Raw genomic sequence first — 26610 nt, forward strand, 5'->3', positions numbered from 1 at the left:
TTTGATCATAATGGTTGCATTTGATTGTGGTTACTATCCGAGAAAAACCCCAGGCATTGTTCAACCAGCAGGAGCTTCCTCATTAGCAACTGGTTAAATTTGTTGCATCTACATTCAGCTTCTGATCTGTACTTTTGAAGCATCTGAAAGGAAACAAACATTTGACAAAATAAATGCTGCCAGACATTTGCCCACCCAGAAGAAAGTTTGTGAATTTACTAGACAAATTACTTTATTTTTCAGATCTACATTTTCATTTGCTGCCTTCTATCCCATCACAAATACTAACACAAGGATACCATGTGTTTTGCAGTAAAAACCAACGAATTCAAATTTCCACAATTACTTGTTCAAATAATTCAATTTATGTTTATTTAACATTTTAAAACATTTTTAAAGAGAAAAGGACACTTTTCTGACCCGAGTGCTGAACCCTGAAAAGAACACACGCACCTACATTTCCAGCAGTAACGGTTTAATGTTAAGATTGTGAATTCTGCCATTGAGCGTAGCGATGAGGGAGTCTTCAACAAATTTGTCTTTGGGGTTGGGAGTTCAGGAATTACTTACTGTTCAACACATTGTTTTAGGAGGATATCCTTGACAAACTAGATTGTCAGGGGTCCAGACTATATCTCTGGTCTGAATACTGTGGCTTGCAAATCCACCTACAAAGTGCTCACATCCCAGTTCTCACTATAGAGCTGTGAAGAAGTATTATCCTGAACTACCAGGAGACCAAGGTCACAGGTTTCCATCCACATTCCTGGCGTGATTAAGAGGTAGGTGGACCTGCAGCTGGGAAGTCCAATTAAAGAGGTACCTGGAGGGGTCACAGCTGTCACAGGAAGGTCACTCCTGAAGCTGGTGCAGAGGTGAGCCCACCAAGTCCATGCCTGCATTTATGCTCCAATCAAGCATCCTCCCATCCACATAATCAACATATAACCGTTTATTCCTTTCTCCATCATATGCTTATCTAGCTTGCCCTTAAATGTCTTTACATTTTGCCTTAGCTGCTCCTTGTGGTAGCAACTACCACATTCAGTAATATTTAAATATTCTTACCCAAATAAAAACATTTACAAGTGCTACTATTAAACTTTCAACAGACTTATTTGAAATATTAATATTTTTATGTACATCCTCCAGCCACAATTAAGAAATTCACTGGCCAACCTTCCGATTGGTCAATCTGCTACTTCGTTAGCAAGCTGCTCGAGGAGAGTCACTTCTCTTGGTCCTTGCTTTGTCAGTTCAGCACTCAGCTGCCAGATTTTCACACTTCCGTCTGCATTACCAGCTGCAAGAAGCTCGGGTTGTTTGGGGTTAAATGCCAGACAGTAAACTGGTTTCTTCTTTGCATTCTGCTCAATAGAAACTGCAGGGCAAAGTGAGCTCTGCCCAAGGTCAAAAATCAACACAGTTCCTGGAGGAATAAAAGGAGTTATTTTCAATCTTCAACAGTAAAAAAAAATCACCAAACAAATTATATGTTCCATGAACTTCCAGTAGAGGCAGGTAGGAGAAGGTCGCACATAAGGTAGCTCCTGCCAGGGAGCTTTATGTTTTGATCTTTTTTTGCCCAGTGCCTGGGGGAATTTGGTGGACAAACCTGACCCATCTAATTGAATGCGGAGCTGGTCGTTGAAAGTTATAAAGGGTACGAGTGGTAGTCCTACAGAGCCAGAGAGAGTGCAAAGTTCACTGGGAGATAGGATGGTGGAGACTACCCTGGCGGATGTGGCCGCTCCTTTCACAGTAAAAATGCTGACGGGAAATGGCACACAAATTCAAAAAACCATTTGAAAGGAAAGATGATGGAGACCCTCAAAAAGTCTATTCGGGCGCTTGGCCCGATTATGGTAGCAGTTGGAGAAAACGTTGGAGGTCGTGAAAGAACATGGAGACGTGCTGAAGGGCGTGGAGGGATCATGCCACGGCTTAGCGACCAAATTGCCTCATTGGAAGCTGAGATGGTGCTTGCGGAGGAGAGCAACATAGGCCCGAGGACCAGGACGTCAGGGCAAAGCTAGCGAAGAGGTGTGCAGCCTGTAAAGTCGGTGCTATATAAGAGTGGGGTGTGTTTTGGAGTGTTGTGCCTGGCAAGGTTTAGAGTTATGTACAGCTCAAAAGACCATTTATTCGATACATCGGAGGAGGTGGAGGCTTCCGTCAAGGACTTGGGACTTAATTGAAAGGGTTTGAACAGGACTTTAATGGTTGTGGTAGGAAGTGTTTACTTGGGGATGTTTCAGTATTCTGTATATATTCCTGGTTATTTGGGGTTTCTGGTTCAGTATTGGAGAGAGTAGGAAGAGTCCAGTGTATATATGTTTGGGGAGGGATGGGGGTGCAAATGTAGTCAGGGGTAATGTTTGAGGCAGCAAAATGGATAATTCATGACCCATGGTGGGATGTTGAGAATGGTTATTCCTTTGCAACAGAGGTGGGCAGGGGAGCTTCTTTTCTTTGCTCGTTCGGTGTGGACCCTGGCCAGGGGCCAACCTCACTAGCAGTTTGGTCTTAGCTAGTAAATGGGAGTGAGCTGGGGGGGTGGGGGGGGGGGGCGCTGCAGCCGCTTGCACCTGTTTGGACGGGTTGCGATAGGCCTAGCGGATTAGTTTGATGGGGGAGGGTGATGACGAAGGGGGAGGGTGATGACGAAGAGGGAGGGTGATGGCGAAGGGGGAGGGTGATGACGAAGAGGGAGTATTGTTGTTTGATAGGTAATCTGCAGGTTTTTAAGTGGGGGGGTGGGGGGTGGAGTTCTGACAGTGACCAGGGTTTTTTCTTTGTCTCACTTTATGGGTGGAATTGGCAGCCATCTTGGATGGGCTCTGGGTCTAGGAATCTGGAGTAAAGATGGGACAATTCCTCACGGTGGAAATGGCGGAGTTGAGAGGGAGGGGGATGAGAAGCCCCCAATCAAGCTAGTCACTTGGAACATTAAAGCTAAGTAACTGAGGGGAGCAATCAAGGTGTTCTATCAGAGATGGCAGCCATTTATTGTTCATTTCAGGGAATTGGTCACCGTTTGTTGTTCGGGGGGGGGGGGAATAGGTTTTGTGAGGGGTTCTATTTTTTATGGTTGATGTATGTAAATTGTTTTTTCTCTATTTTGTATTTTATCAATTGAAAAATGTCAATTAAAAAAAAAATAAGTGTCCATTAACCACTTCCAAGTGCTAATTAATTGGAAAGAAATTTCAACTGTGAAATTTCAAAGACAAAAGTTTCATCCCTAATTATTAAGAGTATTTCAAACCAGACAATGTAAATTGCCACTGATAGCCCAGACTTAACAGGTCTATGGGACTATATCTCAAACTGATAAATAAGCACCAACATTTATATAGTATTAATTTGTCCCACAGGTGAGTCATCAGACATAATTTGATAACAGGCCACAAGGACAGGTGATTGAAAGCCTGGTTCGCAAGTTAGATTTTAATGTCTCCAAGGAAGGAGACTGAGGTGGAGAAGTTTGAGGTGGAATCCCAGAATTTAGAGTCAAGGCAGCTAAAGACAGCGGTCAGCGACAGAGAAATTGCCAGATCAGGAGCTAATATAGGTCAGTGAGCACAAAGGCTAATGGGCAAACAGGTTTTGGTGCAAAAGAAAGACATGCTCTTATATAGCACCAGTCCAGGTCTCCAAGATCATGTGGCACTGGGACAGATGTTACACACCTGGAAATTCCATAATATGGGGAGTTCAGCACTCGGAATTCACCCGCTGATTCCAAACCCAGCACTTCCACGTTTGACTCAGTAACACATCTTACCCTCTCCAGTAGCTGCAGCAAAGACTAGAGGTCGGACGGAAGACCAGCAAACGCTGAAGAGGTAACTTTGAGATAACTGTAGAGAAAGAACTGGCTCGGCCTGCAACATGGAATAAAGGTGGACATGCCCATCGGTGCCAGCAGTAAGGAAAAGGTTCCTGTGGGGATTACATTGACAATTTATGCAGTAGACAATACATGTACTTGTTCATAGCTTTCCGATCCTGCTGCAAGAGGAGCAGGATTGGCCCAGTTGACTTGCATTTCTACCCATCCATCACAACTTAGATGCCCCAAAGCTCTTGACAGCAAATGAAGTATTTTTGGAAGTGCAGTCATTGATTAATGTAGAAAGCCAATTTGCACACAGCAAGGTCCCACAAACAACAATGGGATAATGACCAGAAAATCTGTTTTTAACATTAGCTGGGGGATAAATACAGGCCCACGACACCAGGAAGAACTCCCAGCTCTTCAAATTAATGTTGGTTGGTCTTTTACATCCACCCAAGAGGAACAAGGACAGCACAAACAGAACAGCCATTCCTCAGTACTGTACTGGGGTTCTCCCACCCTAATTTCTACAAAGACTGTCCTCTGGAGAGTGAATTCACAAGAACAAAATTATACTACTGTCTGAATAGTTTAGGGAGGACCAAGGTTCACACCTTTGAGTCATATAAAGCCAGATCCAAGTTAAATGTGATGAAACGATACCCACATTGTGCCATCCCAAGAAAGAGTTGATCTCTGACTGCCATTGAGACAGTGGATGCTGTTTTGTTGAATTCCTTCTGGGGAGAGCTGGAACTGGTTTCTGGCTGGGGTAGAGATCACCACCTTAAAAAAGTAGGTACTGTAAAGAACTCCAGGTCTCTGTGATCTGGACCAGTTTTGATCACCTAAAGGGGAACTTCCTATTTCCACCCCCAAAACCACCACCCTAACCCTTTTCCTGCCATTCACCGGGTACTGACCTGTGGAATGGTGAGCAGTCAACAGCGTGGACAGGACCACGGTGTGGAGAGAAGGTGAACTGAGCTGGAGCCTTCAATGGAACAGAGCCAGAGCCGAGTGTTGCATGCGTCAGAACTTCTGTTGAACACTTTAACACATAGCCGCCTTCCACGCCAGCAATAAACACAGTCTTGTCCAGGTGAGAGAAAGAGAGAGAGGTCACGCCAAACAGGGTGTCCTCACGAGCCTGTGGATGATTTAAGCATAAAAAGGATGGAACAGAAAACGATGCCATGAGAAACCGACAGGCTCCAGTGCATACAAGATATAGGGATATGGGAACTAGGGTCGCCATTTAAGCACCTCAAGCCTGCTCCCCAACCATTCAATGTGATCACAACTAGGGGCTGGTTTAGCGCAGGGCTAAAGAGCAGGCTTTTAAAGCAGACCAAGGCAGGCCAGCAGCACGGCTCAATTCCAGTACCTGCCCCCCCCCGAACATCCCCCCCGCCGGAATTCCAGTACCTGCCCCCCCCCGAACATCCCCCCCGCCGGAATGTGGCGACGAGAGGCTTTTCACAGTAACTTCATTTGAAGCCTACTTGTGACAAGCAATTTTCATTTCATTTTTCAACTAATCTGCGGCCCAACTCCAATAACAAAAATCGATTATTCTCAAGTTTAAAATTAACAATATATAAAGCGTCAACCACCCATCACTCCTTAAAGACTTGGCCCTTATTAGATCATAGAATTTCATAGAATTTACAGTGCAGAAGGAGGCCATTCGGCCCATCGAGTCTGCACTGGCTCTTTGAAAGAGCACCCTACCCAAGGTCAACACCTCCACCGTATCCCCATAACCCAGTAACCCCACCCAACACTAAGGGCAATTTTGAACACTAAGGGCAATTTATCATGGCCAATCCACCTAACCTGCACATCTTTGGACTGTGGGAGGAAACCGGAGTACCCGGAGGAAACCCACGCACACACGGGGAGGATGTGCAGACTCCGCACAGACAGTGACCCAAGCCAGAATTGAACCTGGGACCCTGGAGCTGTGAAGTGATTGTGCTATCCACAATGCTACCGTGCTGCCCTTATCATGCCACTTAACCAGTGGAAATAGGATAGATATTGAGAAAATATCTATTCCCCTTGAAAACTTTGATCAAATCACCTACCAGCCTTTTAAATCTCAAAGAATACAATCCTAACTTGTGCAATTTCTCTTTGTAATTTAGCCTGTGGTATTCAGGTATTATTCTGGATGATCAACGCTGCACTCCCCGCCAGACCGAGATAACCTTCCCACAAACTGCTTACAGTATCATGGAATCCCTACTGTGCAGAAGGAGGCCATTCAGCCCATCGAGTCTGCACCAACCCTACAAAAGAGCACAATATCTAGGCCCACTCCCCCACCCCACCTAAGATGGAAACCAAGATGTAATTTAGCATAACCAATCCATTTAATTTGCATATCTTTGGACACTAAGGGGCAAATCTAGACATTCTATTTGTCAGATATTTACCAATTCTAGAATCTGTAAATCATACACCACCCTCTTTATTCTTTAACCTAATAACACCCACCTCCTCCAATCCCTCCCTGGGTCTGTACATGCTTCAAAAAACTGTTAAATATCATAGATCTTTCAGTTCTGATGAAAGATAATCAACCTGAAGCATTAACTCTACTTCTCTCTTCACAATTGTTCCAGGCCACCTAAATTTCTTGAATTTTCTGTCCTTTAGATTTCCAGAATCTGCAGTATTTTGGGTTTTTTTAAGCTCAGCTCTCTTGGGAATGAGGATTTGCTTCCACTCCAGTTTGATAAAAAATCCAATGCCCGATCTGCAGACTCTGCCACATGCAGGGAAGTTGGTGCTTGAAGGATTGGGTAGATGAGGTGTAGAGGCCTGTGCGCTCTCCCCGATGTCTCAACTTCACCTTTGCATGTTCCCGACAAAGTATCTCTATATGTTGGGTGCCTTCCCTAATTAACCTTCTTCATTTTGATTGGTCGTAGACCAAAAACTCCCATAAGCCAGCAGGGATGTTTGACCTCTTCAGGGGTCATTTGAGGACATCCCTAAAGCATTTCTGTGGTCTTCCTGAGAGTTTCCTATGCGACTAAGGTTCAACCAGAGCAGCTGCTTCGGAGGTGAAACATCAGACATTCAAACAACATGTCCTGCCCAACAGGGCTGGCTTTCAGTGACTAGCATCTTGATGTTAGGCGCATCGGCTTGGGAGAGACACTGGACGACCTTTCCTTTCCTCAGGTTTAGAGGATCTTGATAAGGCACCACTGGTGGTCTAGCTCCATTTCTGAGGTGCCTGCAGTATGTTGTCCAAGTCTCCAAAGTATATTGGAACCCAGGGGTCAGGGTCATTGCTGACCAGTAAACCGGGACCCGAGTCTCAGGTCCTCAGATACTCTTTACCTCAGTTGATCAAAGACTAAGCTGGAACGCTGCAGGCCAGATGAATGCTGTCTACTATATCTACTCATTGAGGAAAGAAGTCCACATTTTTCCAGGATCTAACCATTGAGGAGGAGGAGGGTGGGGGGCAGTGGGGTCATGGTTGGAACAGGACCTTAGTTTTCCAGGTATTTAGTGAAAGGTCTGTTTTCTCATTCAGAGAAGAAATCGCCAATGACCTGGCACACACACAGACAGACAGACTGATTCTGGTACGGCAGGACTGACGTACGAGGAGAGATTGAATTCCACAGGCTCACCACCCAGAGAGTAATCGGCCTGTGGAATTTGTTAGCACAGAAGTAGTTGAGTCCAAACATTGTATGTTTTCAAGAAGCAGTTAGGACAAAAGGGGTCAAAGGATATGAGGGAAAGCAGGATTAGACTATTGAGTTGTATGATCAGCCATGTTCATAATGAATGGCGGAGCAGACTTGAAGGGCCAAATGGTCACCTATTTTTTTTCCTATGTTTCACACACAGGTGTCACTGGATTTAAAGCAGTGCAGATTGAACAGTTTCCCATCTGTTCTGTTAATTATCCCCATGCCTGTGGGTAACCTGTGAGAAGTGAGGTGCAGTCTTGCAGCGAGGAACATGGGGACGAGGGCTGATGCGATGACACAGCCTTGTTTGACTCATGTCTTCACCGAGAGGGCAGCACGGTGGCCTAGTGGTTAGCACAACCGCCTCACGGCGCTGAGGTCCCAGGTTCGATCCCGGCTCTGGGTCACTGTCTGTGTGGAGTTTGTACATTCTCCCCGTGTCTGCGTGGGTTTCGCCCCCACAACCCAAAAATGTGCAAGGTAGGTGGATTGGCCACGCTAAATTGCCCCTTAATTGGAAAAAATAATTGGGTAATCTAAATTTATAAAAAAAAAAAAAAAAAATGTCTTCACCGAGGTTTGTTTTTGTGAGCTTAGCAACCAGTTATGAGCCAAGGTTGAAGAGAACTGTTTGAATTTAACCTCTGCCCGTGCAGCTTTACCAGCCCACGTTCACCACTGCTGGTTCAGTCAGAACCATCCTACTCATTTCTGACTTGCAGAGCTTTCTGCGGTTGAAAATGTACCGTCTCTCTCCACCCCTCCCCTTCCCCAATGACAGATCTACACCTTCAGTTCTCATTAATGAGGCAGGATGACTAGTTAATTATCAATTAGTGCAACGCAGTGCTGCACACCAGCTTAGTTCAAATTTCCTAATCAGTTAGAGAGGTGGTCTCCAGTCTCCATCTAGATCATCTGGGTCAGTGTTTTTCAAGCTTTTTTCCCAGGGACCCATTTTTACCAACCGGCCAACCTTCGCGACCCACGCCGGCCAATCTGCGCGACCCACGCCGGCCATCCTTCGCGACCTTGTTTGTTGCTTATAAAAATGGTTTTGGGTCCCTTTGGCCCCCCGAAATTGAAAAAAAAAAGGCTGTGACCATATAAAAAAGATGCGGCTGCACTGCGCATGCGTGCCCGATCATCGGTGCGCATGCGCAGTGCGGCCAAATTTTTAAAATCTGTTCCTGGCCATTTTGAAGGCCGCTCGTGGCCGGCATTATTAACAGCCGGCTGCTGCACATGGATTTGCACGCTTGGGAGCGCCACGACGGACGGCTCCACGACCCTCCCGACACCCGCCCACGACCCACCTGCGGGTCGCGCCCCTGAGCTTGACAATGGCTGATCTTGGGGATGATGTGACCCCACTCGCATCCTCCGTCTCCATGGAGAAGAGAATCAATAACCAACTGACCAAGTGGGTTTAAACACTTGCTACAATATCCAATACTGAGAGATTCTCATGAACAGCATAGAGCCATAAAATATGTGAGGTTACTGCCACTTGGCCAAAGGTTAGAAACATACCAGAACCAATTGTGGGCAACACGTCACCAGCTGCTAGCTTTTCTACAACCCAATCATGACGAATGCCAAACCTGAGATAAGTGAGCACTAATATCTACTGGCAGCTACAGTCTCAAATCTCATCAGTTATACATCCTCCATCGTGATGCTGCAAAGGCCCCATGGCCTTAATAACACCACAAGCTGATGTTGAGGTAAGGCGCTATAAATACTTAAAGCTTCACGTTTCTATGTAACTGTGGAGTTCAGACATCAATGGGATACTTTTAACTGCTTCACAAGTGTCTGAATCTCCCATTAAACAAGCTCAACTCCGGTCACAGAGGCTGTTCACCTTGTGCAGTTTGATATTGCGCGGCATCTGCTGTACGATCAGGGCAAAGCCATCCTGAAGCACCAGCTTGCCTCGCCCATCCATCTGCCAAATCAGAATCTTCCCATCAGTGCTTGCACTCAGAACATGAATCCGGTTACTGCGGCTTGAACTCTGGATCCACTGCACCTGTTTTGGGAGAGAAAAAATGTGGTTTCGTTTTAAAACTCAAGAAAGCAAACTTGTCTCGTCCCAAGTTTACAATATCTTGCTTACAAATCTCTCCATGACCATGTCCATAACCTTCTCCAGCCTCACAACTCTCCCAAGTCCCTGCGCTTTTCCGATTCTGGATTCTTACACATAGGACCATAAGATATAGGAGCAAAATTAGACCCATTCTTACCAACAATCAAAGTCAGACTAACCGACCTATAATTTCCCACCTTCTGCCTCCTTCCCTGCTTAAACAGGAGTGTTACATTAGCCGTTTTCCAATCCTCTGGAACCCTTCCTGCCTCCAGTGATTCCTGAAAGATGCCCCCACAATCTCCTCATCGATCTCCTTCAGAACCCTGCCGTGTAGTCCATCCAGACCGGATGATTTATCCACCTTCAGACCTTTGTTTCCCCAGCACCTTCTCTTTAGTGATGGACACTACACTCACAGCAGCCCCCTGACTCTCTTGAAGTTCTGGTATGCCACTGATGTCTTCTACCGTGAAGACAGATGGAAAGTACCTATTCAGTTCCTCTGCTATTTCTCTGTTCCCTGTTACTACTTCTCCAGCCTCATTTCCAGTGGTCCAAAGTCTGTTCTTGCCTCTCTCTTACCTTATATATGTCAACAAAAAAAACTTGCAATCTTCTTTAATAGCTTACACTCATATTTCATCTTCTCCCCCTTATTGTTTTTTTTAGTTGTCCTCTGCTCGCTTTTAAAGGCTTCCGAATCCTCTGGCTTCCCACTAATCCTCTTTGTATGCTTTTTCTTTTGCTTTTATGCTGTCCTTGACTTCCCTCGTCAACCATGAATGCCTTGTCCTCCCCTTACCTTGTTTCCTCCTCCTTGGGATGAATTTCTGTTGTGCCTCCCGAATAATCTCCCAAATTCCTGCCATTGCTGTCCCACTGTCTTCCCTGCTAGGCTCCGCTTCCAATCAACTCTGGCCAACTCATGGGCAGCACAGTGGCGCAGTGGGTTAGCACTGCAGCCTCACTGCGCCGAGGTCCCAGGTTCAATCCCAGCTCTGGGTCACTGTCCGTGTGGAGTTTGCACATTCTCCCCGTGTCTGCGTGGGTTTCATCCCCACAACCCAAAGATGTGCAGGATAGGTGGATTGGCCACGCTAAATTGCCCCTTCATTGGAAAATGAATTGGGTACTCTAAATTTATAAAAAAAGAAACTCTGGCCAACTCCTCTTTCATGTCTTTGTAGTTACCTTTATTCAATTGTAAAACATTTACATCGGATTCCAGCTTCTCTCTCAAACTGCAGAGTGAATTCTATCATATTGTGGTCACTGACCCCCAAGGATTCCTTCACCTCAAGTTCCCTAATCAGGTCGGCCTCATTACGGGCAGCACAGTGGCACACTGGTTAGCACTGCTGCCTCATGGCGCCAAAGGGAAGGAGGGGTGTGGAGAAAATAATTATAAGCCAAGTGGTGTGTCCACCATGTCTGACTGAATACTGTAACAGGGGTTGAATAATGGCCCAATCCCAGGATCACTGCAGTGAAGTGGCAAAGAGCGGCCCACGAATCCACACTCGGGTTCGAGCCGTGGGAGATTTCCTGCCCAAGTTCCCTCCTATGAAAAGGAACGGTCACAGGACTGTGCAAAAGCATAAAATACTGCAGATATTGGAACTTAAAACAGAAATTCTGGAAAACACTCAGCAGGTCAGGCAGTATGTGTGGGCGGAAAGCAGAGTTTCAAGCCAATGACCTATTATCAGATTTCGGGAGCAGTTAGAGATGCATGTGATTTTAAGCAAATGCAGAGTCAGGGAAAAGGAGGGAGAGGGAAGGAAAGAACAACGGGAAGCTGATCTATAATAGCATGGAGGGTAGGAGGAGGAGATGTAAAATGACAAAAGGAATGATTTTGCAATGCAAGAGAGAGCAATAATCAGACAGGTAAAGAAACACAAGAAGGGGCCAAATATTCATAGTATCCATAGAAACCTTAACAGTGCAGAAGGAGGCCATTCGGCCCATCGAGTCTTCACAAACCCCATGAACGAGCACCTTAGCTGGACCCACACCTCTGCCCTATGCCTGTAACCCCACCTAACCTGGCCATCTTCGGACACTGAGGGGCAATTTAGCATGGCCAATCCACCTAACCTGCACATCTTTGGACTGTGGGAGGAAACCAGAGCACTCGGAGGAAACCCACGCAGACACGGGGGGAAAGTGCAAACTCCACAGTCACCCAAGGCCGGGAAACAAGCCCGGATCCCTAGTGCTGTGAGGCAGCAGTGCTAATCACAGTGCCCCCCACCCCCGACAAAAGCAGAATCATTACCAACAACTGCTGCCCAAAACGTCAGGGCAGAGAGGTTGTGATATGAAATTGTTGAACTCAATATTGATTCTGGAAGACTACTCAAAAGGTGAGGTACCGTTCCTCGAACTTCTGTTGACCTCCCTTAGAGCAGCACAGGAGATTGGAAGACAAAGATGTGAAGAGCGAGAATGGGAATGGAGAATTAAAATGGCCGCCGTGGAACTGTAGGGCAGTGAACAAAATGAGGCGGGAAATCCTCAGTGTTCAGGAAAGTGGGGAGAGACTGCAGGATACCAGGAAGGATTAGGGCACAGAATTGCAGAATACATTCCACAAAAAAATTCGCAAAATCCCATTTAACTCTTTCAGTCACTCAGTGAATGTTAACTCAGTTAGGACGACAGGAATAGGTGGTTATTCAGCCCACTGAGCTTCTGCCGCTCATTGCTAATCTTCACCTTAACTCGATTCACTCGCAAGCTTGGCCTGAACAACTCTCCTGCAAGATCTCGGACTCAGTTAGGCTTTATCTGGGGTCAGCATCTGTTTAGTTCACCATTGTTTTTATTTTGGAATAACTCAGACCAGTCAAAGGTACTTTCATTTTGATTTAGTCGTCAAAAGAGAGTCTGCGGGTTGGGATTTTTCCTCATTGGCACAGCTACTAATGGAAATAAACTAGACCCAAACTTCAACCAGCCACTGTTACGCTGATGGAAACTCGCCAGATTTACCCTCAGTTCTCACTCATTGCTTGTTGATGATGGAGGTGTGATACTCAGAACTTGTATCAGTGTCAATCTCCCTGCAGAACCCACAAGGCGAAAAAGATGTTAACAAGGCGAGGAAAGAAGAAAAGGATTGGAATAATTCAAATAAGACCTTTACCTGATAAACAGGTTCACGGTGGGTATCGTCGGATATTCCTGATCTAGCAATTAAAGGGTCATCGCTTTTACTGCTGTTCCACACCAAAACTTCTCCATTGTAAAGGCCACCTACAGAGCACAGCACATATATTAAGGTAGAAAGCAAATCTTTGCATTTTTCACCCAGAGTTTATTCATACATAGAAGGTAACCTAGGTGTTCTAAAGAGAGCAAGGAAATTAATATCAGCAGAAAAAAAGTACTGGAGAATCTTAAGGCACTAAAATCTGACAAATCCCCAGGACCTAGTGGCCTACACACTGGGTTCTTAAAAAATTTTTTTTAAGAGTACCCAATTAATTTTTTCCAATTAAGGGGCAATTTAGCGTGGACAATCCACCTACCTTGCACATCTTTGGGTTGTGGAGGCAAAACCCACGCAAACACGGGGAGAATGTGCAAACTCCACATGGACAGTGACCCAGAGCCGGGATCGAACCTGGGACCTCGGTGCCATGCTATCCACTGCACCACCGTGCTGCCCTGGAATCCATTATTAAGGAAGTCTTACAATGCGCTTGAAAAATCATAGCATGATCAGTCAAAATTAACGTGGTTTTACAAAAGGGAAATACTGTTTTTTGAGAATGTAACAAGGTAGATTAAGGGAATTAGTAGATGTAGCACACCTGTATTTTCAGAAGACATTTGATAAGAATCATATAGAATTTAAAGTGCAGAAGGAGTCCATTCGGCCCATCGAGTCCGCACCGACCTCTGGAAAGAGCACCCCACCCAAGCCCACACCTCCACCCTATCCCCGCAACCTCACCCAACCCCTTCTTTTCTTGGACACTAAGGGCAATTTAGCGCGGCCAATCCACCAAACCTGCACATTTTTAGACTATGGGAGGAAACCGGAGCATCCGGAGGAAACCCACGAACACACGGGGAGAACGTGCAGACTCTGCACATACAGTGACCCAAGCCGGGAATCGAACCCGAGACCCTGGAGCTAGTTATGAAACAAAAGGTTGAAGTAGGCAAGATAAGGGCTCATAGAGTTGAGGGTAATATACTAGCATGGACAGATGGTCATCAGACAGGAAGCAAAGAATAGGCATAAATGGGGCATTCTCAAGTTGGCAAACTATGACTAGTGTAATGACACGAAGATCAGCACTAGGACCCAAGCTATTTAAAATCTTTTTTAGAACAGTACAGCACAGAACAGGCCCTTCGGCCCTCGATGTTGTGCCGAGCAATGATCACCCTACTCAAACCCACGTATCCACCCTATACCCGTAACCCAACAACTCCCCCCCTTAACCTTACTATTAGGACACTACGGGCAATTAGCATGGCCAATCCACCTAACCCGCACATCTTTGGACTGTGGGAGGAAACCGGAGCACCCGGAGGTAACCCACGCACACACGGGGAGCACGTGCAGACTCCGCACAGACAGTGACCCAGCCGGGAATCGAACCTGGGACCCTGGAGCTGTGAAGCATTTATGCTAACCACCATGCTACCGTGCTGCCCCCAGCACTGGTCTAAAAATGATTTAGACCAGTGGTTCCCAACCTTTTTTTGGCCATGCCCCACCTAATCACCTCTAAAATCCTGATGCCCCCCCCCCCATGTGGTGATATATAATTCTTATCATTTAAAAAGTGAACTCCGTTTCAGCTGAAGAAGCTTAAAACGCCAATACCTTGGTTTAAACAAGCTTCAAAAGAACATGGCATCCATGAAAAAGAAAAATGAAATAAACAAAAGACAGTTAAAGTTCTGAGCAAGAAATTACTAAAAAATTGTTAAAAAAAAGAAAAAACATTAAGTGGTATTAAAATAATAATAATGATAAATATGATAATAATATTCACAGGTAATAAAGAGAGAGAAAATTTCTATATTAGAATATTGAAATATTTGTGGATTGTCTCATACGAAAATCGAAAATTTGGACCCAGAATCCTCAGTCGCGCTCAATTGCCCCCTTAAAAATCAAATTGCCCCCTTGTGGGGCGTACGCCCCATGTTGGGAGCCACTGATTTAGACAAAGTGACAAGAGTATATAAGTTTTTTAAAAATAATAATAATCATCTTTTTATTGTCACAAGTGGGCTTACATTAACACTGCAATGAAGTTACTGTGAAAAGCCCCTAGTCGCCACATTCCGGCGCCTGTTCGGGTACACTGAGGGAGAATTCAGAATTCTCAGCTGGTACAGGAATTGAACCCGCGCTGCTGGCCTTGTTCTGCATCACAAACCAGCTGTCTAGCCCACTGAGTTAAACCAGCCCCAAATGTATTCATACATGGGTGGGTGGGGGGGTCACTGGCTGGGCCAGCAGTTATTGCCCATCCCTGAGGTAATTTAAGTGTCAACCACTTTGCTGTGGGTCTGGAGACACGTGTAGGTCAGACCAGGTAAAGACGGCAGATTTCCTTCCCAAAAGGACATTAGTGAACCAGATGGGGTTTTTACAACAACTGAAAATGTGTCATGGCCTTCATCAGAATTTTCATTCCAGATTTTTATTTAATTCAAATTGCACCAACTGCCCTGGTAGGATTCAAACCCAGATCATTACCCTGGGTCTCTGGATTACTAGACCAGTGAAAATACTACTGCCTCTCCAGAACTGACAACAAAATGCTAGATAGAAATGGAGGTTGTGAGCAGGACACCAAAAGGCTGCAGAGATATAAAAAGAGAAAATGCTGGACAATCTCAGCAGGTCTGACAGCATCTGTGGAGAGAGAAGGGAGCTAACGTTTTGAGTCTGGATGATTCTTTGTCAAAGTAAAGAGATATAGACAGGTAAAGTGACTGGGCAACAAGATGGCAGGTGGGGTAAAATGTGGGGAAGTGAGACGTTATTCACTTTGCTCGCAAGAAAATAATATATTTTTTAAAAAGGGGTGACACTTGTGAATGCTGATGTTCAGAAATACTTGGGTGTGCTCATAGAGGGAACTGCAGTACAACAAAGCACTTAGGAGGGAAAATGGCTTGCAGGAACAAAGAAGTTGTGCTACAATTGTACAGGGTTTTGGTGAGACAACACCTGGAGTACTATGTGCAGTTTTGGTTTCCATATTTAAGGAAGGTAATTCAGCAAAGGGTCACTAGATTGGCCCCTGGGAAGAGAGGCTGAGTAAATTGGGCCGACGTACTCTGGAGTTTAGAAGAATGAGAGGTGATCTCATTCTTGACAGGCTAGACACTGGGGGATGTTTCAAATGGCTGGGGAATCTAAAACATGGGGGCACAGTCTCAGGATAAAGGGTCAATCAGTTAGGTCTGAGATGTTGTGAAGGGACACATAATGGTTATGTTACTGCACTAGTGGTGCAGAGACCCGGACAAAAAGTGCCTTCCTTCCATCAAATCATTCCTTATGTAAGACTTATATATCCTTCTCAAGGTGTGATGTCAGAGGTGCTCACAGTATCCTGGTCTCACGGGGGCTGTGTGTCACCAAAGCGCAGCCTCTACCCCTTTGTTTTCTGGTCCTCTGGATATAAAGGCCAACATTCCATTAGCCTTTTTGGTTATTTTCTTTTTGATTATAATCTATGTACAAGGATACCTCCAAGTCACTTTGGAATTCCACTGTTTTTTGCTTTCACCATTTAGAAAGTACCCTGTTTTAGGGCAACACGGCGACACAGTGGTTAGCTCTGGGACTACGGTGCTCAGGACCCAGGTTCAAATCCCAGCCTGGGTCACTGTCCGTGTGGAATTTGCACATTCTCCCAGTGTCTGCGTGGGTTTCGCCCCCACAACCCAAAGATGTGCAGGTTAGGTGGACTGGCCACGCTAAATTGCCCCTTAATTGTGAAAAAATAATTGGGTACTCTAAATTAAAAAAAAAAAGAAAGTACCCTGTTCCATCCTTGGGTCCAAGGTCGATGACTTCACATTTGCCTATATTAAAATTATTTGCAAGTTTTACCCATTCTTATTAAAAAAGTGTACTTTTTTACTTCTCCAAGTAATAGGTCATAAATCCTGGTAGTTGGTGATTGTGGCAGTAATAACATTATATGCACGAGGTAGCAGGAACAAGAATCTCAAAGAATAAAGCCACAAATCTGCAATGCGTACAAAGCTGGAAGATCCTAGGGTCTATGCCAAACCAGATGATTCGAATCCAAACAGTGGACATGTGAAGAACACGTCACATTGTCTCGTTTTACAAGGGTGTGCTAATTTACTTTTCTCATTATTACCATACAAGATAAATCTTACTAATGAGAAAAATTAAGCTTACAAACAGGCATTAGGTGGCAATAGTGATTTAAAATAATAGTAAGGCATGGGACAAATAAAATGATTTGTCATAAGACTGATAAATAGACTATTTCTACAGCCTCACCAAGTTTGCAAGATTAGGTCCTGTCTGAAATGCTGCCCAAAGCTATGTGTGGTGGTCTGGCATAGATGCAGATATTGAGATGTTGGCAAAACAAATTACACGGTGCCAGGAGCATCAACAGCCCCCCCCCCCCCCCCCCCCCCCCCCCCCCCCCCCCCCGGCAGCACCACTTCACCTGTGGGACTGGCCGGGCCAGCCGTGGTCCTGCCTCCACGTAGATTTTGCGGGGCCTTTTCAGGGGGCGATGTACCTAATTATAGTAGATGCACATTCCAAATGGCTGTATGTGCACTGGAAGACGACGACTACATCGCTTGCCACCACCAATCAGCTCAGGCAAACTTTCAGTGTTCACTGACTGCCCGAGGTACCTGTATCAGACGACGGCACTGCTTTTACCAGTTCAGATTCCGCGGATTTTCTTAACAAAATGGGGTCCGTCATGTCTGCACCGCCCCTTATCCACCGGTCCTCAAATGGGTTGGCGGAACGTGCCGCGCAGACATTCAAACTTGAGATTCAAAAACAGACCCCGGGTTCCCCGGAAACCAGCCTCACCCATTTCCTGTTCTACTATAGAACCGTCCGCACGCTACCAACGGAGTGATGCCCACAGGACTTTTGATGGTACGTCACTTGCGCACACATTTGGGCCTCATTTACCAGACATCAGATCTCCGACCAGCAGGAACAGGTGGGAGTGAAGTGAGCCAGAAGTTAGGGAAATCGTTACAGGCGATGCCATTTGCATCCGGAATTTTGCAGATGGGGGCGATATGGATTCTGGAAACGAGGCAGCTGAGCTTGGTGACCTTTGTGGGAGATGACCAATCCGACCAGTAGTCGGACATGGAAGTTTTTGACCTGTGACGGTTCTTGCATCCAGGGGGTAGAGAGTATTTCTTTATCCCCCCCCCCCGTGCATAATTGACTTCTTTATTATGAGGAGGTTGTTGATGCCGGGAAAGCGGAATACTCGGTGATTGTCATTTCACATCATGCTCCACATTTGGTGGATGTGGTCCTTGAGAAGGGGCCGGCACAGAGGCCGATGTGGAGGTTGGATGTGGCGATGCTTGTGGATCCGAGTTATTTTGTGAGGATGGGAAAGGTGATTGGTGATAATGTGCAGTTAAATAGGAATGGGGAGGTCTCGCCGTTGGTTGTTTGGGAGGCTCTGAATGCAATGGTAAGAGAAGAGATCATCTCATCTAAGGTGCAGGTGGATAGGGAGGCAAGAGAGGAGTGGCAGCGGTTGTTAGATGAAATCTTGGAAGTTGATGGGAAGCATGATTTCATTCCGGAGCTTTTGGTCAGGAGAAAGGAACTGCAGACACAGTTTGACCTATTGTCTACAGGGAACGAGGTACTTCAGTTGAGGCGGGCGAAGTGGGTCGTATACGAATATGGGGAGAAGGCCAGTCGCTTGGTGGCGGGACAGCTCCGCTGGCAGGTGGCCTTGTGAGAGTTTGTTCAGGTCCAGGATGGACAAGGGGATTGGCGGTGGCACCGGGGCAGGTGAAGAGGGCATTTGAGGAGTTTTATAAAAGGTTTTATATGCCGGAGCCCCCGGAGGATGAGTCGGATATGAGGAATCTCGGGGGCGGGGGGGGGGGATCTATTTTGCTGCTGTTAAAAAGGATAAGGATCCGGTGGAGTGTGGGTCGTATCAGCCAATATCCCTGCTAAATGTGGAGGCCAAGATTCTTGCCAAGCTTTTGGCGCTTCGGTTGCTGGAGTGCCTTCCGCAGGTGATTGGGGAGGATCAGACAGGGTTTGTAAAGGGTAGACAACTGTCCTTGAGCATGCAGCGCTTGTTAAAGGTGGTGCTCTCCCCATCAAAAGGGAGGGAGCAGGAGGTGGTGGCAGTGCTGGATGCAGAGACGGCGTTTGATCAAGTAGAGTGGAATTATTTGTTTGCGGTGTTGGAGCGGTTTGGAGCGAGCCCAAGTTTCAGGCACAAGCTGTAAACTCTTCTGCCTGTCAGACTCCTGCTCAACCTGACAGCATTTGGCAAAACTACTGCTCAACTTTAAAACTCCTAGCAGACTGCCAAAATTATATCAAACAGTCCTGGCTCCTCCCACAAATTACATCACCTTTATCCCACTCGGATCTCATGACCTGCTTACCCAGGTCTAAACACAATGTCTCAAATTATTTACTCCCCAGCAATCATAAAGCTCCATTAGGCATCTCTTTGTAAACAAGTGCATGGTTGGAATGAATAATTGTCTCACTTTTACAGTATCTTAATTGCACCTTTTGCAGACACATCGCCTGCCTATATTGATAACAGGGTTTATATAGCTATCTATATACTGTAATCCAGGCTTTTAATATCATTAATGCAACATATATATATAATACAATCTATTTTAAAATATCCTATATTCATCGAATTCTAGCTGTGGCCAAACCAACATTTTATGTAGTTCCAGCATTGCATCCCTATTTGTGTATTCTATACCTTGTCCAAATAAAGAAAGAAAAAGCCTCCTTTACCACCTTATTTAGCTTTCCTATTGTATTCAGGGACCTCTGTATGTGCACTCCAAAGTCTCTTCCTTCCTTTACCTCTCCCAATATCCTCCCATTTCTTGTGCATTTCTATTGCTTTGTCTGCCCTCCCAAACTACATTACCTCACACTTCTCCTGACTGAGCTCCATTTGCTACTTTTTCACCCAAACGCTAAATAAGTTCAAGTCTTTCTTTTTTAATCATCGTCTTGTCCAGGAATAGTGCATTAACTCCAGCTTGTGAAGTACGCAAAAACGTAACTGAGGCACTTGCCCCATTCACACTGCGGGGTTACTTTTTTTTCAATGATGTGTGATGAAATATCGTTACTGACACGTTTTTAGAAAGCCCTCCCTTCAAACTCTTCATCCCTTAATAGTGTGATGAGGAGATGCCGGCGTTGGACTGGGGTGAGCACAGTAAGGAGTCTTCCAACACCAGGTTAGAGTCCAACAGGTTTGTTTCGAATCACTAGCTTTCAGAGCACAGGCTTCACCGGAGGAAGGAGCTGCACTCCGAAAGCTAGTGATTTGAAACAAACCTGTTGGACTTTAACCTGGTGTTGGAAGACTTCTTACTGCCCTTAATAGTGCGTAACAGCTAGACTAACTGGATAAAACCTTCTTCATTACTACCACAGAATTGGCCATTACAGGCTTAAGTAAAGCCTATGTTGATATTTTTAGAGGCACAGTGAATGACAAGAGTGCTGAAAGTCTGTAAGTATATCGGAAAATAGAAATGCACAGACTCAAGGGGTTGAATGGCCCACTGCTGTTCCGAACGTTCACATGTCCTCTTTATTATATTTCATATCTGATCTTTACTCCCAAACTCCAATACATCAACCAACTTATTATTTACAACTCTCTCATCCTTAACATATTGAACGCAAGGATGTGCTGACTCCAACTCTTAAATTTATTCTCATGGCAAAGAACATTAGATCCCCTTACTTTCCCCAGAACCTACTTGCCTTACAGTCTCTCTTTTACATCTTTTCTTAAATCAATAGCTTGATTTTAAAACTGCTGCATTTCTATTTGGGAATTCAAAATGTACTGATCAATTGACAAATCACTTGGGCTTTTATCTCATGCAGCAAGGATTTTCTGCCACTAGTATCCTCCAGTGGTAGTAATGATGTACTGCAAGGACTTCAACTCAAATCACTCGACTGAACAAGGGTCGGTTAGCTCAGTTGGCTGGACAACTGGTTTGTGATGTGGAGTGATGCCAACAGTGCAGGTTCAATTCCCGTACTGAGCTTATTCATGAAGGCCCCATCTTCTCAAACTTTGCCCCTCACCTGAGGTGTGGTGACCCTCGGGTTAAATCTCCACCAGTCAGCTCTCTCTTAAAGGGAGACTGTGGTGACATTTACCTTTTAATGTGAGCAGAAATAGAGAAACCTTCCCATTGGGCCTTCAACCGCACAAAATCAAAAAGATATATTATACACGTCTTATTTGTTCTTGTTTCCTTTAAACAGGTTTAATGATTTTAACTGATTTAATCCCTAGATTACAAGTGACATTTTTAAGGTACTTAATTAGCTGTGTTTACTATTTTCAAGTTTCTTTCTTCATTTAGCAGGGAGCTACTTACTTGACTTTTCAACGTGATTACCATGCAGTGTGGTCATGAAAAAAAATTAAAGGCACCATGTACTCCAGAAAAACTAGAGGGAGGATTGACTGATGCGATTCAAATTAAGTTTTGGTAGAGCAGGCAAGGGTGTGTCACAGACCGCTGCAATGGAGCTCAGACTGCTTACTGTGGCAGGATGTAGAGGTTTTACCGGCCAATTTCTATAATAGGAGAATTTTCCTGAACTCAGTATAAAAGCTAATTTAAACGTTCCCTCAACATTAACATTTCTGCCCAAACACTGATGGTCATTGTTGTGTTTTACTGAACCCTACTGGCAATATGCACTGCACCGCTTTCTTCCGGATGCACCATTAACTGAGACCCTCTGCCCTCTTTCTCCTAACCAATATTTATTTTAAAAAATCAACGCCCAAGTTCATACCAGCAATCAAAGAGGGTTCTACTGGGTGGAATGCCAGGCACATAACCGCACTAGAAACATCAATTACAGTACTCGGTCGTACTGGGTCCAAGCCTCTCCGATCCAGATTCCAAGAACACACATAGGATTTTTCCGTGCTCCAGTCGCCATCCTCCAGCCTGAAAACAAATTTGACAAGATTCATTACTATTGTGCATGCACTAAAACAAACTTCCATACTGCAAAGTATGGCACAGTTACTCAACGATCAAACACTGATCAACCCCTTTGATGGGATGATTAATGGCAAGCAACAATTTTGATCCACAAGACTGCGACTCAAGTGAGAAAAATGATCAACTGAATTGTACATAATGTTATTGATCTGTTCGTCAGAGGCTATCTGGATGCATACACACGTTTGCAGAGATGTTTGTGACATTTCAACCATTACCATCATGAACGGGGGCTGTAACAAGTGACTAAACTTAAAAGATAATTCATAGTTGCCACGTGTTATTAAGGTGCTACATTAAAATATTTTTAAAATGCATCCTACATTCTACTAACTTCTGTTTTAAAATAATCCTTACAATTCTTAACTGATAAAGATAATAAAATATGAGTGTTTGCTTCCTCAAGTTGATTCCAATAGGATAACTCAGAGGGGGTTGAGTCAATATACAAACAACTGATTGACACAAATTCAATTTTATAAACCCCATTTACTTTAGGAACATGGGGCATGATTTTCCCATGGGTTGAATCTCACAACACCCTGCACCCTGAACTGCCATGATGCAAGTTCAGGTTTTATTTTTAATGGGCAGTCGTGTCTTGCAACCATCTTGCCCCCACATGTTCACTGTATCCAAAAGAGAGGACCCTGTTTCATCCTGCCAGTAAACACCTTGTACCTTAAGACTCACGCTACCCGGGCAGCACGGTGGCACAGTGGTTAGCATTGCTGCCTCACGGCGCTGAGGACCCTGGTTCGAATCCCGGCTCTGGGTCACTGTCCGTGAGGAGTTTGCACATTCTCCCGTGTCTGCGTGGGTTTCACCCCCACAACCCAAAGATGTGCAGGGTAGGTGGATTGGCCACAGTAAATTGCCCCTTAATTGGAAAAAATAATTGGGTACACTAAAATTTTTTTTAAAGACTCACGCTACCCAAAATTGCTAGTACTCTAATTCTCTCAAACCACACCTGAAGATGGGATTATCAATACAGATCTGAACTCCAAAACCCAAATGAAATAACTAAATGTGAAGTTTAGAAAAGGGCACAGCAGCACATACGTTTTGTACAAATCACAACAGTAAATGACATAGGGCACGATTTAATGGAGACAGGACAGAGCCCCGTTATGGACGCCTTCAGCAGACTGCTTCTCAGCGCCTGCAGCGCCAGGAACAACCCCGCTGTTAAACGGGACTCTGCTTCATTTTTGAGTCCTGCCGCGACGGGCACGACGAGGCCACTAGATCGGGTCTTTAAGCATTTAAAACCATACCCTGCTCCTGACAGCAGTGAATACAGCAAATTCCTGACGTCGAAAACAGACTCTGACATTCCACCTTCATACAGTCCCACTCTAGGTCTTGGTTCCCACATATTTTGTGATTCTGTCAAAACGTCAAATTTCTCTCACTCATTTCCCACACCACGTGTTTAAATGATCCAGGGCGGCACGTGGCCTAGTGGTTAGCATTGCTGCCTACGACGCTGAGGACCCAGGTTCGAATCCCGGCTCTGGGTCACTCTTGGGGCCTCACGGTAGCATGGTGGTTAGCATCAATGCTTCACAGCTCCAGGGTCCCAGGTTCGATTCCCGGCTGGGTCACTGTCTGTGTGGAGTCTGCACGTCCTCCCCGTGTGTGCGTGGGTTTCCTCCGGGTGCTCCGGTTTCCTCCCACAGTCCAAAGATGTGCGGGTTAGGTGGATTGGCCATGCTAAATTGCCCGTAGTGTAAGGTTAATGGGGGGATTGTTGGGTTACGGGTATACGGGTTACGTGGGTTTAAGTAGGGTGATCATTGCTCGGCACAACATCGAGGGCCGAAGGGCCTGTTCTGTGCTGTACTGTTCTATGTTCTATGTAACCCAAAGATGTGCAGGGTAGGTGGATTGGCCACGCTAAATTGCCCCTTAATTGGGAAAAAAAAATAACTGGGTACTCTAAATTTTTTTATTTTTTTTTAAATGTTAAAATGATCCACTGGCCTTAGAGTAACCTCCAGTTGCTAATATTTCCTCAGATTAGACAGTCCTATTTCTGATTTGAATTGATACACAAGTGTTGGTTCCCAACAAACAACATTTTCCCAATTTAATTAGCACATTCCAGGAAAGTTGAAGATATCTCCTATAAGCTAGACATACAACAGTCTCAGACCTTGGGTCTTAGAAGTATCCAGGACTTCATATCCAATATATATTTATGCATTAAGCTTCCATTCGTTACGGCTGGGATGGGAGGAGAGTGCAGTTGATCTAGCATCACTACTCCACAGGTTAACCATTAGTTTAAAGGTTTAAATCATCCACCAAAATGGGCAATTATTTACTTTCGCGGCTGTTAGACTCAGGATAAAAGAGATTTTAAACTCAGAATGACTGATTTATTATAAAACAAAACCTCCTATTTAAAGCAAGTTGCAAGAGCTGTATATAAAAGCTCAGGAGAGCCAGAAAGTCAATCAAAGCGACAATTTATTTTCAGCCTAAAGAAAAGGCCAAAGCTCGGCATACAGCACATCTCAACCGGGACTACCAATCATGCCTATCCCAATCTGTGCCAGCTTTTAAGAGGTGATGCTAAGAGCCCAGCTGATGAGCCTCCGCCCATTAGCAGGGGAGCTGGCATTCCACGACCCCACGGGGATATCAATTGAGTCGTTGCCATGGCTCTACTGAGGGTTATTACACTGGCACACACACAACCCTACTCTGGAAATTTAACCATCTATCTCTTTCTAAAATATTGTGGAGATGCCGGCGTTGGACTGGGGTGAGCACAGTAAGACGTCTTACAACACCAGGTTAAAGTCCAACAGGTTTGTTTCAAACACGAGCTTTCGGAGCACTGCTCCTTCCTCGGGTGAATCCTCATCTGAGGAAGGAGCAGTGCTCCGAAAGATCGTGTTTGAAACAAAGCTGTTGGACTTTAACCTGGTGTTGTAAGATGTCTTACTTTCTAAAATACCCTAGCATGCATGTGCAAATGCTCACACACAAACAAGCAGATAAGATCTCTGCAGAGATGTGGATAAAAGCAAATTACTGCGATGCTGGAATCTGAAACGAAAGAGAAAATGCTGGAAAATCTCAGCAGGTCTGACAGCATCTGTAGGGAGAGAAAAGAGCTAACATTTCGAGTCCGATGACTCCTTGTCAAAGCTAACAGAGAGAGAAAGTGGGAAATATTTATACTGAGCATCTTTGGTCTGTGCGCATTCAGGACCCTGACCTTCCTGTTGCTTGCCATTTTAACAAAAGACCCTGCTCCCATGCCTGTTCTTGGCCTGCTGCAATGTTCCAGTGAAGCTCAACGCAATCTCATCTTCCAGTTAGGCACGCTACAGCCTTCCAGCCTGAACATTGAATTCAACAACTTCAGATGATCAGCTCTATCCCACCTCGACCCATTTGCTTTCATTTTAACTGTCTTTTACCATTTCTTTCTTACTTAATATATGTTTAATTCCCCCCCCCCCCCACCCAATCTTATCCACCTTTCTCCTCTTTGCTTCCCCTTCCCCTACATCTACAATTCATCCTCTGATGTTAGTTTCACTGCTGTTTGCCCTTTCACATCTTTTGTCCTCTCTGTGGACTGCCATAAACACTCTTTCCCCTTGGTTTCTGTGGCCGTTAGCACCCAATTTCCCTGGGTTTCTGTGACTATGACTCATCTTTCATTCTCACTACACAGTATAAATATTTCCCACTTTCTCTGTCTGTTAGCTTTGACAAAGAGTCATCGGACACAAAACGTTAGCTCTTTTCTCTCCCTGCAGATGCTGCCAGACCTGCTGAGATTATCCAGCATTTTCTCTTTCTGCAGAGATGCTTTGGAGAATAGGCTTTGTAGAATAACGTTCACGGTGTTTCGATGCTGTTGATCTGGAGCTCGCTCGTGTGAAAACATCCACTGGTCCCAGTAGATGTCTGAAGTTCTCACTTGGTGTGGAGCTTTGGTGTGGAGGAGAATATAGAGCTAAATTGATTTTTCTCGGCTCAGCTTTTCAGGTTTCCAAATTGCAGACAAGCTTTACTCAGCTGAGGATTCTATGTGTGTAGGTTGATAAGCACACACAGAACTTCAGGCAAGGCAGGAATACAGTGAGTTCGGGCAGGGTTCCTTCTTAGCTTATTCCCCAAAACACACCGATTTCAAAAATAACAGGTCCAATACTTAAAGCTCTTCTCTGGCATGCGGTTTCCAGCAAATCACTAGCCGCTGCCAGTTCACTCTCTTCCCTCCAATCAATTACTACACTTGATCTTAGCCAAAAGGCCGAGAAGCCCCTCCAATCAATTAAAGTGATTGCTGTTCAAAACAAACTAACAGTTCTTCTCCCACAAGTATCATGCTGGTCAGGTGGTTTCCAGAAAAGGGCAGACTTGCTCCCAGTCCAAAGGTAAATGAGTAACTCTTTGTTAAAACAACTCTAGGTCTGCATCAATTGTCCAAATGAGATACATGAGCAGAATTAGGCCATTTGGCCCATCGAGTCTGCTCCGCCATTCAATCATGGCTGATATGTTCCTCATCCCCATTCTCCTGCCTTCTCCATATAACTCCTGATTTCCATATTAATCAAGAAATCCCCTTATTAATCAAGGACACCAGATTTGTGCTTGAGGTGCTGTTACCTACAGGG

The 26610-nt window shown here is 45.1% G+C and overlaps 1 protein-coding gene across 1 annotated transcript in view; it reads right to left on the minus strand.

Annotated features, from left to right (window-relative positions):
• Window positions 1–214: 214 nt before the first annotated feature.
• dync2i2 (dynein 2 intermediate chain 2) overlaps window positions 215–26610 on the minus strand; it is a 42453-nt gene continuing 16057 nt past the window's right edge. Inside the window, exons 3-8 of the mRNA XM_038782421.1 lie at window positions 21744–21901; window positions 12813–12922; window positions 9431–9598; window positions 4765–4991; window positions 3788–3945; window positions 215–1429 (exon numbers count right to left, since the gene is read on the minus strand). Coding sequence (XP_038638349.1) covers window positions 1191–1429; window positions 3788–3945; window positions 4765–4991; window positions 9431–9598; window positions 12813–12922; window positions 21744–21901 — 1060 coding nt within the window. The 3' untranslated portion in view covers window positions 215–1190. The remainder of the gene's footprint in view (window positions 1430–3787; window positions 3946–4764; window positions 4992–9430; window positions 9599–12812; window positions 12923–21743; window positions 21902–26610) is intronic.

This window comes from Scyliorhinus canicula, chromosome 21 (assembly GCF_902713615.1).
Source record: "Scyliorhinus canicula chromosome 21, sScyCan1.1, whole genome shotgun sequence".
In the NCBI taxonomy this organism is placed as follows: Eukaryota; Metazoa; Chordata; class Chondrichthyes; order Carcharhiniformes; family Scyliorhinidae; genus Scyliorhinus; species Scyliorhinus canicula.